This window comes from Vollenhovia emeryi, unplaced genomic scaffold (genome assembly GCF_000949405.1).
Source record: "Vollenhovia emeryi isolate VEMERY1.0 unplaced genomic scaffold, V.emery_V1.0 DF939318.1, whole genome shotgun sequence".
Classification (NCBI taxonomy): Eukaryota; Metazoa; Arthropoda; class Insecta; order Hymenoptera; family Formicidae; genus Vollenhovia; species Vollenhovia emeryi.
Window position 1 is genome coordinate 204,352 of NW_011967048.1, and position 12,903 is coordinate 217,254.

General features: G+C 36.9%; 3 protein-coding genes across 3 annotated transcripts; 1 reads left to right on the forward strand and 2 right to left on the reverse strand.

Moving 5' to 3' along the window:
* Positions 1 to 1,784: 1,784 nt before the first annotated feature.
* On the forward strand, positions 1,785 to 3,594 carry LOC105558705 (glycolipid transfer protein). Its single transcript, XM_012006535.1, has 5 exons — positions 1,785 to 2,155; positions 2,268 to 2,323; positions 2,409 to 2,530; positions 2,715 to 2,865; positions 2,942 to 3,594. The coding sequence occupies exons 1-5, from the start codon at positions 2,014 to 2,016 to the stop codon at positions 3,116 to 3,118; spliced, it is 648 nt and encodes a 215-aa protein (XP_011861925.1). The 5' UTR covers positions 1,785 to 2,013; the 3' UTR covers positions 3,119 to 3,594.
* Positions 3,400 to 5,815, reverse strand: LOC105558704 (transmembrane protein 17B-like). The gene is made up of 4 exons (XM_012006534.1): positions 5,476 to 5,815; positions 5,152 to 5,255; positions 4,957 to 5,070; positions 3,400 to 3,838 (listed from the first exon to the last, which is right to left on the reverse strand). The coding sequence occupies exons 1-4, from the start codon at positions 5,567 to 5,569 to the stop codon at positions 3,596 to 3,598; spliced, it is 555 nt and encodes a 184-aa protein (XP_011861924.1). The 5' UTR covers positions 5,570 to 5,815; the 3' UTR covers positions 3,400 to 3,595.
* A 1,299-nt stretch (positions 5,816 to 7,114) lies between these two features.
* On the reverse strand, positions 7,115 to 9,660 carry LOC105558706 (astakine-like). The gene is made up of 3 exons (XM_012006536.1): positions 9,569 to 9,660; positions 8,187 to 8,341; positions 7,115 to 7,929 (listed from the first exon to the last, which is right to left on the reverse strand). Exons 1-3 carry the CDS (start codon positions 9,643 to 9,645, stop codon positions 7,733 to 7,735), a joined length of 429 nt encoding a protein of 142 aa, XP_011861926.1. The 5' UTR covers positions 9,646 to 9,660; the 3' UTR covers positions 7,115 to 7,732.
* Between the last annotated feature and the right edge of the window lie 3,243 nt (positions 9,661 to 12,903).

A 12,903-nucleotide genomic window follows, 5' to 3' on the forward strand; every position in this document is an offset into this window, starting at 1 on the left:
AGTTACTTCTTTTTAGCAACTCTAACTTAATTAGCAACTAACTTCGTTAATTTCTCTCCATCCGTAACTGTAACTTAACACAGTTACAGTTTTTCGATAACTATTATCTATTCTCGTTAGCTATTTTTTTAAACTATCGAATTATGCCCCCCTGTCCCTGTCTATCCGAATCCCTACCTACCAGTATTCCGATCTGTAAATCTACCTATCTATTTTCAACCTACTCGTGTTTCAACATAATGAACCTACATATCTTTAATTAACCGCGATTTTCTAGGGATATGACTTGAAATTTAACGCGCCCGCGGCATTTAATAGGGATTTCACTCTCGCACATATGCGAGAATGTATGTACAGGGTGTACTAAAACCACCGGAGGTCCTCTTAATGACAGATTCCTTAGAAAATTTCCAGACGAAAATCCTAATACAAAAGTGTCGAGGCTATAATAGTTTTTAAATTAGAAGCGATTTTTTTCAACAAATGATAGGACTGAAATTTCGCGCGCTCAGGCACCGCGAAATGACAAATTAAATAAAGCTCCCAGAGAGCTCTCAAAAGTGGACATAGGAGCTCTCAGGGGGCTCCGTGCGAGTTCGTTGAAGTTCAAGTGAAGCTTATGACCAATTTTAAGAGCTCCCCGGGAGCTCCCCGGGAGTTCCCCTTGCTGTGTGTATAAATTTCGGCCAAAACTTCCAAATTAATAAATATTTAATTAAAATTGTCTGGATCACTCATACTTTTTAATCACACTTCATAATTCTTCATACAAAATACAAACGATCCGGTTTCATGTTATTACCGGATATCCGATATCCGGTATCCGGCAATTTCACTATCAGGGCACATCCCTAATGGCCTAGTTTACATCGTACACTTGATACGCGTATTGAATAGTAAGAAATAGTAAATAACTAGTGAATTGGTTTAGTCATTGGCTGATCAGTTCATATACACTATTTGATATGCGTATCAAATGCACGATGTAAACTAGGCCAATGTATGTTACAAGCAGTGTTTGCTGTTATCTAAATAAAATTATATAGATGATTATCTAGATGAAATTTAGCGTTATCTTATCTTTATATAGATAATAAAAATAAGTATTATCTATATCTGTATCTTAGATGAAAGAAAGTGTTATTTTTACTAAATTATCTAAGATAACGTACAGATAATTTGGTTTAGGGCCACATAAGGTTAGCCACATAGAAATATTTAACAGTTACATTATTTAAATATGAATGGCGTTGTAGACCATGCATTTATGTGTGTGTCATATCACTTAACCTGAATATATTCTATATCCCCCTTTATAATTTAAATTTTTCTATAATTTTTTTATAACTTTCTACTGTGTTTACATGAAGTCTTAAAAATATTATCTGCAAATTATCTAGATGAATCATCATATGATTTTATCTTTTATCTAGATATATTAAAAACGAAATAATCTTTATCTTATCTAAGATAAATTTACATATTTTTATCTTATCTTTATCTAGCTAATTTTAAAATCATCTATGCACAGCACTGGTTACGAGAGTTTTCATTTTTTCCCGGGCTGACTACAATTCGGTCGGTAATCCATCTCTCATAGTAAAAGACTGGTTCACGTACTAAAACTCACCCTGTATGTATGGCTATGGTCTTATAACACAAATACGAATACCCGGTACTGCCCTTCCCCTCCCCCCATATAGTGTGATTTTATGTCAGAGCCTTATGAATTTTGTTTGTTTAATTACACTGGATGAAAAAAGCGTTTCTTTATTTTCATATAGTTATCCTGCAGTCAAATGATGGTGTTTTTTCCACCATGATGCTCATCGTCGCTAGCAGATACGGAATATTGAACGGCGATAGTGATAATGATAATCCACCGATATCGGACTCTTTTTCTTTTCTCTCAAGCGCGTCGCGTGATGAAAACTGCATATAAAACTGAAGATGACAACACAGCAGAGCATTATTGTTTTGAACGCACGTGTACGTTTCACTCTCGGGTAGACTATGTCTTCGTCCGACTCGATCGTTCGGGAAAACGCCTGTGCGGTAACAGGATTCAACAGTGTACAATTTCCCGAGATAATCGACGACAAGATAAATACCGAGGAGTTCCTGCTCGCCGCTCGCGATGTCGTGCGGACGGTCGGTGCGTATTCTCGAGCCTAACCTCAAACTTCCGCCGGCGAAATCGAGTTTCGCCGAAACCTGAACCTCTTGTCTCAAATGCGACGTGACGGGAACACGAGCTTCTGTTTCAGATAAATTTGGCAAACTGTTTGCGCCCGTGCGATACGACATGCAGGGCAACATCGACGTAAGTTGAACAGTCCATTTCTACAGGACCTGACGGTCTTGACCGTCTCCGATAAACCTTAAATTGTACGTTCTTTGATTTACAGAAGCTCACGACTAGATATTCCATGGATAAAGCCGCTAACTCGACACTGCAAGACATGATTTTGCTCGAGAAATCTATGGAAAAAGACCTCATTGCGGTTGATGCCTTAATGTGGTTAAGAAGGTATTGAATGCCAGCTGACGTCTTGACATTTCTATTCATTGGAAAATCTCATATCCAATGACAACTTTTGTCTCACCCTTTGCAATAAATTCTTAGGTCTACAAGATGTTTGTTGACTCAGTAATTATAAATTATACATATACAGCATATGAAACCTTTACTCAGTAGTTGTTATATATTTCAGGGCCTTACATATGGTTTTGCTATTCTTCGAAAGGATCGTGGAGACTCACAAAGTCGAGGAAGCAACGGAAGACCTGGTCGCATTCTTGAGAGAAGCCTACAAAGAAACTTTAGAGCCATATCACGGTTGGATGGCACAGCAATTGTTTAATGTAATTATATTTTTTTTTCTGCACGCATGTTAAAATTGTGATGCAGCATTGTGCTCAAGCGTTGATTTTGTTGCAGCTCTTATCACGTATGACGCCTTCCCGTTCACAACTGTTGCTAGCACTAGCGGATGGCGAAGCGGGGAAGGAAGAAATTACGTTGAATAACATGAAACTATTCTTGGTAAACCTGAGGAAGAATGTGATAGCTTTGAAGACCTTTTACAACGAGCAAAATCTAGAAGTGGACACATAAGATGTGGTGTAACATAAGATATATTACATCGTAGCTCAATATTATGTTTTTGTTAAAAAACGTGACACGCGGTCCTTTGTCTACTGGATGCCTACTGGAAATGGCTGTTGCAGAAGCCAATAAGTGCTCCGTTCGACGTTTCTGCAAATCTGAGGCTCTTCTTCTGAGTGGTTCTCACAAACAATCCAGTAGACAAAGTAGAGTATCGTGTGCCGCTGGTTTAAGTTAACACCCCTAAAATAGGAAAGTACAACGAAGTTAAAAGAAACTTTGCATATTTATTTTGCATTAAATCGTAAATTCTTATTTATTAATTTCTGTAGATTTTTCAAGTACAAAGATTAGTTCTTATTCAAATGTAACATATCATTCGTATTCATGTTACATTAAGTCTTTTTAGCATGTTAATGATGCAATAACACTGTCAGCGCAATAACATTGCCAAATTTTGAAATAAATAGAGTGAATACACAATACTCAACGTCCACTATCGTCAATTCCATATAACTGTGCGATATAAAATCTCTTGGCGTGATGGTCTGCCGATTTCTTTAAAGCTACAGTAGCTGTTATAATCTCCGTGACGAGCAAGAACACCATGATACCGTTGATAATCGTCTCGCTAAGATGAGGTTTGGTTTTACTGTCGAAAAGAAGGAACATTTCTAAAGGGAAGTGTATGAGGGTGGATATCAGCCAGAAGCTCGCCAATTCTGGAATCTGTGCAAGGACAAAGAGAATATCTTCAACTCCCGACGTCCGCTCGTCTGTCTTAGGCCCGTTTCCACCAATGCAGATTAACTTTAATCTCAGTTTAAATTACTTTTCATCTTTTTCTAATTTTTAAGACTAGAAAAGATATAAAGTAAGTTAAACCGAGGTTGAAGTTAATCCGCATTGATAGAAACGAGCATTACTGAAATAAGCATGGTTGGGAAGTAACGTGTTAGGCTGATGGCAGAGAACAATCCGTAAACGCTTAAGACTGTCTCAGTCGTAGACGTAGGGCAAGGCAGAGAGAAACGTAAGTCGTGAAAGGCTATTGTATACGATTTACGTTTCTCTCTGCCTTGCCCTACGTCTACGACTGAGACAGTCTTAAGTGTTTACGGATTGTTCTCTGCCATCAGCCTTACTTGTAATAATCAGCCGTTACCGTTACAGATACTTTTGTTTGGTAACGAATTGGTAACGGCGTTACATTTTTTTTCTGTAACTGTAACGGTAACGTAGTTACCTTTTTTTTAGTAACGTTAACGAATATGACAGTTATTTTCAGTTACTTTTCATATTTTATACTTTATAAATCTTTTATATACTTTATAAATCGATCTTCAAGTTTTGATACTGTATATGTTATAAGACTTGTAAGTTATAAAATTTATAAAGCTTTAGGCGCTAGTGCGCAAGTATATGCAGTCCATACAGCACGCATGTTTAAAAGACATCTTTAATACGTCTTTTAGATATGTATGTCTAAAAGACGACTTAAAGATGTCTCAATATCTTTTAGACATGCGTGCTGTATGGGAGGATACAGCGACGATAGCGATAATCTTATCCAAACAATTCTATAATCAAAATCCTATAATAATCCTTGTAGTTGCATTTTAAGAACAAATTGATTTCTTATTTAGTCTTGTCTTTTACCTCGTTTTGGCATTAAAAGTAACGAAGAAAGGAACAAATCGTTACTTTTTAAATAATAGTAACTGTAACTAGTTACTTTTTTATTCGGTAACGAGTAACGGTAACTAGTTACTTTTTTAATTCTGTAACGAGTAACGGTAGCTAGTTATTTTTAAAAAGTAACTTTCCTATCCTTGGAAATAAGTTACCTTCTCCGCCAAGTTTCCAAGATACCCCAGGTACAACCGTACACCTTCCAATATCGATATGACAATAAATACAGCTACAGTTATAAATTTGTACACGTCCGTCAGATGATAGTACTGCAAAATATAAGAAACGCCTGTTCACCGCTCCACTTGGAGATTTCTTAAAAACCTTACTGTATTACACTAGATATTTACTTTTGCGTCCAAATTGATGAGTATCACAAAGAACCACAGGGGATATACCCACACGTTAAAATACAAGGCCATTTGGAGCGGTAAGCTGGACTGTATCCGATTTCCTGTGACAAGCGAACAATAAGTTAGTAAGATATTCGTATCAGTGTTATATTAAGTCTCTTAACACGATAATTATGTAATAACAGTGCAATAACATTGCCAAATCTCGAAATAAATTAAGTGGTACGTAGGTATACGATGTTTAAAATCTCTTGACGTGACGGTCTGCCGACTTCTTTATAGCTACAGTGGCTGTCGTAATCTAAAGCGCAAGGCACACACCTATGTCATAAAATTCCTTCTTTCGATCGTAATGCGACAGACCGGGGAATATACGATCCGACGCGGTAACGACTGACGTCCTCCACATCCCCATCGCTCGTAACGCACGAAAATCTCACGTTCGGAGAAACGGCACAATTCGAGTGTACATTTAGAAATTGCGAGTTTGTACTTGGGTTCCTTGCACGACCGGTCACAACTTCTGTCATAAGAGCTTTGGTCTTTGTAGTTGAAAATTTGCCGCGCTTTTCGCTCACGATAAGTGCGGAAAGCGTGCATTTGGCGTGCATCAAAGGCATCAAAGCATCTTTTTTCTAAGCTAAAAATGGCATTAAATACCAGTCGTGCTCTCTGTAGGAGCGTGCCTGGTACCACGGGTGCTACAATGATGGACATTCATTCGCTGGGTTCACGATAGCTGCCTGACTACCCGCCCGTTGAGTCGGTAATGATAAACTCGCGCGCGATTTGTCGGGATGTTAAAATGACAAAAAGAATTAATTCTAAATCGCCGAGCCAGCTAGATTGACAAACAGTGCCCTGGCGGAAAAAATTTCTATAAATAACTACAGAAAATTGATTTGAAATAGAAATTTGTGGAAATTTTTATATCTTCATTAAAACATTAATTTTTTTTGTAAAATATCTACCAAATAGTATCGCAAATTGCAATGTTCTTGCACGGATACGCACCAAGTGGAGACTTTATCGATAGGGCTTGGAAATGGGCGTAGCGGAGTAGTTCCAAAACGTGAAAGTAGGCGTAAAGCCCATCACACAATGCCAGGCAACAGGCAACAGAAACAGCTGGGAATAGAATTTCTAACGCGTTGGATTGGTTGGAAGAAAATTTCCGACGAATCCAACGCGTCAGAAATTCTATTCCCTGTTCCTGTTGCCTGGCATTGTGTAATAGGCTTAAGGCGCTGGAAACAGCCTAGCGAAACGGTAACAAGTAAAACGCCGGCGTGGCCGTTCTCAGGTTTTTCTCTGGTATCACGAGACACGGTAATGTCTCGCGCCAAGTATAAGCGAAAAATTTTAAAGTTAAACCACGCGCGCGACACCGACCGTGTAGTTCACGCGAGTGCGCGAGTTGACGGGCCCTTAGAATTTCGGATCTCAACAACGGCTGATCCGACGAACTTGAGACTGCGCTTAATCGATAGCTTGGGTACGATTTGCATCATAAGTCATTTCGCCGAAGTCAGCCGAAGTGTAAACAACTATAGTTTTCCATAGCGTTAAACATGTCGAATTTTGTGCCAACAAAAGAGTATTTGCGTGGAATTTTACTGCACTACTTTTTTCAAAAAAAATCTGCAGCTGAAGCACATAGAATTCTTGTAGAGACTTACGGCGACCATGCTCTATCGAAAACAACATGCAGAGATTGGTCCAGACGCTTTAAAAAAAATGAATTTGATGCTGAAGATAAAGAATTAACGCTCTGGCGCACCAAAAAAGTTCGAAGACGAAGAATTGAAGGCACTACTCGATGAAGACCCACGTTGGACGCAAGCTGAACTTGCAGAATTATTAGGAGTTGATCACACAACAGTTTCCAAACGTTTAAAAGCATTAGGAATGATTCAAAAGGAAGGAAAATGGGTGCCGGTACGAATAATAAAATACTATATTTTTTACTTGTTTTTTAAATAATATTAATACTTAATAATACTTAAGTTGAACGTTAACAATTAGGTATGATTGCGGAATATAATCTTGAATGTAATTAAAACAACTTTACGAGCTCTTTCTCTAATTGACATTGTCAAGATTAATGTTGCTTTCAATTTTACAAATGCTATTTTTCTGCGTTGAAAGACTGTGCCTTACAAATCAAAGATTGAGTCCAATTTTTATTTCAGATTGTTTCACAATTGTAATTCTGTTAAAAACGCTTGCCACAAACATTTTTAGAATATATTGTCTGCAATTTGACACTTCTTATAAATAAATATTAATCATGCAGTTGTCTGTTCTCAATTTATCTCAATATATTGTTTACAATTACTAATTAACATTTCTGGTATAAGTGATAATAATGAGAAAATAGTAAAAAATAGAATAGAATAAAATAATATAATAACAGTAATAATAATTAACAGCGCTTTAAGTTCTGGAATGTATTCCAACAATGACAACAGGCTAACAATTATAATATTGTACTTTCTCGATGTTATTCGATCCTTCCCAAATACATCTGGTCATACATAATCATGTTTTTGATCGTTTCGATTGATAGAAAATTCTTCTACTCGCAGGTGCCGTGTTTCGAGTCGCAGGATAATCCAGCGGCACAAGGACACAGAATAAAATGAACAGCTGTCACTTCCAATTGCGAATTGTCCGGATAAGACAAATTGGTCGTGATAGTGGCAGCGTTTACTCGGCATGTTTCACCTATCTGTTGGAACGGCATGCAAGTCGGTATCACGTACCTTGAAGCCCCTAAAAGGAACATCAACGACACTCAGCATCTATCAAGAGCTCGAAGCAGTAGTTAACTTCCTTAACCGAAAGTATAGGCCTAACATATTTTTGAGCTTTCGATTCGCTTTCATAACATTTCGATGGAAATGTCTTGCATATAAAAAGAATATATGTATATTAATAGAGAAAAAAAATGATTTCTTGACACTAAAAGGCATTTCCTCGGGACGTTTGTAAATTTAACACGAATTTAAGAAAAGAAAAGGCAGACAAACCTAGCACGCAGCAGGAATCTGTTTGGCACTCCGAGTTGGTCACACAATTTTCAGAGGACAAAGGAATGGAGCTGATGTTTGGAAGAGTCACGATCGAGATGAATAAAAGTACACCTGGCATCGGCGACATAATAGCTGTTTGGGCTTGATAACCACTGGAAAATGAGATATTTGAGATTATATGACAAAATAATTCGATTTCGAGCTCAATCAAGAAGCACTTGACGCTCGTTAATTGTATTATGCAGCACACTGCGACAATTCTTAATTTAATGATATAATAACGTAACGATGAGCTGTGAAAGACAACAATGCGTATTTTTCACGTATTTTCGGAAAACAATTTCAATACCAAATATACAAATAACAAATCAAGTAAATTCTATTATATGACCATAACTGGCAAGGCATTTATTTAAAAAACGCTACGTTTCGACCATTGGTTTTGGTCCTTTCCAAGCCGCTCTGTTTTTAGCTCTTATATATATGTCATCTACGTCGAAGTCAAATTTGTGCACATCTAACTGCAAACTAGCGTTTCACTGGTCAATCACAGGAGATGGAAAGAACCTGCGTGAAGCAGAACCAGCGGTAGACTGCCGTTTTCAATACCGTTTTAAGGACGAGAAGTTTTAGGAAAATAACGATCTAATTTAAATCTTAAGATTAGATTTCTGTTAACATATTTACGAACATCACATGTGATTTAGAAACTGTAAAAAAAATAAAGAGAAATATTAGTTAAATAAAAGTTGTTACGTGACATGTAAAAGGCTCTAAAAGAATGTTATTGTTTATTGATAATTATTTATTATAAAGTGTAAGTAGAAAAATCAATTCATTACTAAAAGAAGGAGAGAAACTGTTACATCGAAAGAACAGGTTTGCTGAAGCATCTAAAACTTACATTCTCAGATATAGATCTGAGAATAATTTTCGTGGGTCATTAAATAATTGTAGAATATACAAACTAATTGCTAGAATGCTTTTACCTTCGTGCTTCAACAAATGATTTGTAGATCTGCGTTGAACTAAATTTTTAGACACTTTGGCACGTCCGGTCTTTCCGTGGATGTGTGTGAACAATAAAACCGGACAACGTTCTTTGTTCGAAGATACAGACTTCGAAGTTGAACTCGTTCGCAGGAAGTAACTGCAGCAATTAATTTCATCAAGTAAATGTCGCAATTAGGGCTACTATCGAATGAACAACGACGATATTACGAGTATTCCAAGACGTTTACAGGCTAAAATGGTTCCCTCGCGTAATTTTTACAAAAGCCGGCCATGACTTCTCGTGTGCGTCATCGCACGTAAAAAGACCGCAGCCGCCTACGAATCTCCTTGCGCGAGAACAACGGAGACACGAACGTGTTACGAACCTGTCGTTACGAGCCCGCGGTCCACTGCCTGCCGCAACACAGCTGGCGTGTATGATCGCGCGAACCGATGAACGCATCGTTTTATACCACCAAGTCCTCTCCACGGGCTGCATAAAAGGACGCGTGCACGCGTTTCCGCGTGCGAAGTATCCGATTGAGTTAACAATCATCGAATGAAACGGCAGGTTTTTTTAGAACAACTGCGTGTCAATTGAAAGATTTTATAACTTTAGAAAATCTGAAAATTGCATACTTAGTTTATGAGAGACTTTTGTTGGAAATGAAGAGATGAGAAACGTGACGTTAATCCTGAAATCCGATTATATAAATGTTGATAAGCTAGTTATTTAAACGGTTTGCTGAAAGGAAAGAAGTAAAAAACAAAAGATAATGAAGTATACGAAGAAAATAGAAATAAGATAATTGATCCCTTCTGTAAGCTAATCTTCATTAGATGTTATTTAAGCATCGTCGATGTTTTCTCAGGAGAAAAGATTATTAGAAACTTCACTGTTTTCCCAAAGAAGAAATTCAAGACGCATTACAAAATATCGTTATTTAATGTTTGCGTGTATTTTTATTATACGGGTGAGAAACATCTTTCCGTACATTTTTCCCGCATTTACCCGCATAAATATATTTTTTTTATTTAAATTATGTTTGCATTCCACACTGGGAAGTTGCTTAACAGGCTATCGGAGATGAGTTAAGCAATGTGCTTTTGCTCACTTTACTTGCAACAAGCTTTAGAGATTGTTAGCGTAGGAACAGTGTCGCGCGCGACGTGTCTTTCTCATTCACAGTATACTTATTTATTGTAGAAGTGTTACTTTACAAACTAAAAAACAAACGCACGACACGTGTTCGAACGATTAACAAATTGACAAACTTATTTTCTATGATCGCAGTGTCGTGATAATATTTCTTCCTTCCTTCTCGTTACAAAATTATGTCACGGTTATTAATAATTACTCGTTTGTAGAATGTAACCTCCGATTGCCCGATCGTCGATTAAGACAACAAATAATTTTCCCAACCACTTCTGCGTACGTATATTCATATGCGTGCATGTGTAGGTGTGCGTGAGTCACTCAACGTAGATGCACTCGATAATGAACAAGTGTTAGACGGGCTATTTGAAATCTGCTCGAAGACACTGGAGGGTCACGTGCTGATGATTATTATCATTACGTAATCGAGGATTCACAATGTCCACGATGCAAATAAGTTTGCCAATGCGGGAGAGACGATTTCTGGGAAATTTCAAAGATATCTGCGCATTTTTTTTCTACAAGACCGCTCACCTAACGTCATTATCCGAAATTGCATTGCGATGCTTTCAACATATCGCATTTCTACATCCTATACAAATCGTGCTGTCGCTTCGTTTGGATTTGTCACGATAAAATGTTATTTATCTAATTGCAGTTAAGCGTTGAGAGATACCTGGTTTCTCCGTTTTTTTTTTATTCGTTGGTTATAGTCCGAGCATTAGCGGAAAATTAACGCGCGACTACGCAATACGTTGCGTTTGCTATCATTGTCTATATCTGCAGGCAGTATAATAATTACAAGAGAAAGACCAGCCGCAGGGTGTATGTGCATATCGTTACCATTACAAAACGTCTACATGAGCCTCAGTTTGTCATGGCTTGTAATTATACGATGCAGGTTTATTATAGCTATAAATAAGTACATTTGTGTGCCTCGCGGAGTTGAAACTCACTTATGCACATAAGAACGTGACATTTCGTGTTAATAATTAATAATTTATTGTGCATATTATATTTGCATATTAATACATATATTTCTTGTACATTATATGATTCATTATACATAGAAGAATGTCCCCTATTATGGGATAGGCTCCTAATCATAGATAGCGAGGTTTCTACTCCAGTGAGAAATGATTCGTCGATTCGACATCATTTCGACGTCGATCGACGAATCATTTCTCACTGGACTGCATTGATAGGCATCATCTGTTGATTCCACTATGAATTTACATATTGCTCTTGGAGTGCAATCTATTGAATAAAAAATTCATTGTTGGGTTGTGTAATAGTTGCGAAAAGAGATTTGCGATTGAATTTGGATATTGAAAACCTGCTATCTCATATTAGAAGCTCATCTTATAATCGGGGACTTTTCTCTAATTTAAACGGACTCGTGGGTTCCCGTATAGGTTCAACCATTTTTATGAAGCCACATATGTATTCCCTGCAGTTTCTTTCTTGTCCACTTGTCATGTCACTTATTCGTAGCTTTCAGTTGGAGCCCAGATAATCAGTGTAAGCGCAAGTTGCTTTCACATTGCTAACGAAATTGTAAGCATCTTGCTATGCATCTATATCGTCTATTGTGCTGTTGTTTGCTAGCATTTTATGTCGGAAATAAAACATTTGCATTTAAGCATTATTCTAGCATTAATTAAGTGCCCAAGGAGCGCCAATTCACGTATAATGTGCTTTAAAGGTATATTTAAATTCGCACTTAATGCACGTATTTGTGTGTCCCGCATTAAATGTATATTGTGGCAGCGCATTCCAAAAAACTGTACCATTTACCTGCTATGCATAATTTTTCATGCATAAGCATGTATAAATATACAGAATTATATAAAATTATATATCTTAAATATGTCCAAACATGTTAAATTCGCACGTTTTAAACACACATTTAACGTCATTTTGAAGCCAATGTAATAAAACGCGCATTAAAAGCAAGTTGTATATATGTGGATTGGCGCTCCTTGGGTGCTTAGCCAGATGTAATAGATATAACGTGTTTATATCAGTTAAAAAATGGAAAACAATGTATGCTAACTCTTTGTTAACAGTATATCCGTTCGATATGTGTTCTCTCTTTAGCTGTGCACTTATCTACGACAAAACATTATGCCAGCTGTACTTAAATCACTCAAACATTGAATTCATGTCCCTAGCAAAGAGCTAGTTGCTGGCATTTAATTTCTATACGTGGGAGGTTCGTAATATAAATGTAACTTAATAATAACTAAATAAAAATGTATGTAATGATCATATATCTGTTATTAAATTATTATTGATTATTATTACTATTACTATTATTAATCAAATGATATAATAATATATTGATCGTAAATAATAATGTTAAGGGGATGCTGGAGTCTGTCTGTTTTACCGACAACGCGAAAGTTATGTATGTGTGCGTATATGTATATTACATAAAAAAGAAAGAGAGAGCAATAATACGATACATCTTTCCTTGTCTACCAGATTGCAGCGCCATCTTATTATCATGCAGTCCTCTATTTATCATTCTACAGCTGTATTTGCATTTATAAATTTTTCTCT

Bases quoted from the DNA above. Each gene is read 5' to 3' on its own strand.
- LOC105558706 (XM_012006536.1), bottom strand. From the start codon at position 9,645: ATGCGTTCATCGGTTCGCGCGATCATACACGCCAGCTGTGTTGCGGCA. The intron at 8,342-9,568 runs GTTCGTAACACG...CTCATTTTCCAG, and splicing joins CCGCGGGCTCGTAACGACAG to TGGTTATCAAGCCCAAACAG. The intron at 7,930-8,186 runs GTTTGTCTGCCT...TGTTCCTTTTAG, and splicing joins AGATTCCTGCTGCGTGCTAG to GGGCTTCAAGGTACGTGATA.
- LOC105558704 (XM_012006534.1), bottom strand. From the start codon at position 5,569: ATGGGGATGTGGAGGACGTCAGTCGTTACCGCGTCGGATCGTATATTC. The intron at 5,256-5,475 runs GTGTGTGCCTTG...CGCTTGTCACAG, and splicing joins GAAGGAATTTTATGACATAG to GAAATCGGATACAGTCCAGC. The intron at 3,839-4,956 runs GTAACTTATTTC...GTCCTTGCACAG, and splicing joins TTGGAAACTTGGCGGAGAAG to ATTCCAGAATTGGCGAGCTT.
- LOC105558705 (XM_012006535.1), top strand. From the start codon at position 2,014: ATGTCTTCGTCCGACTCGATCGTTCGGGAAAACGCCTGTGCGGTAACA. The intron at 2,156-2,267 runs GTGCGTATTCTC...CTTCTGTTTCAG, and splicing joins CGATGTCGTGCGGACGGTCG to ATAAATTTGGCAAACTGTTT. The intron at 2,866-2,941 runs GTAATTATATTT...ATTTTGTTGCAG, and splicing joins TGGCACAGCAATTGTTTAAT to CTCTTATCACGTATGACGCC.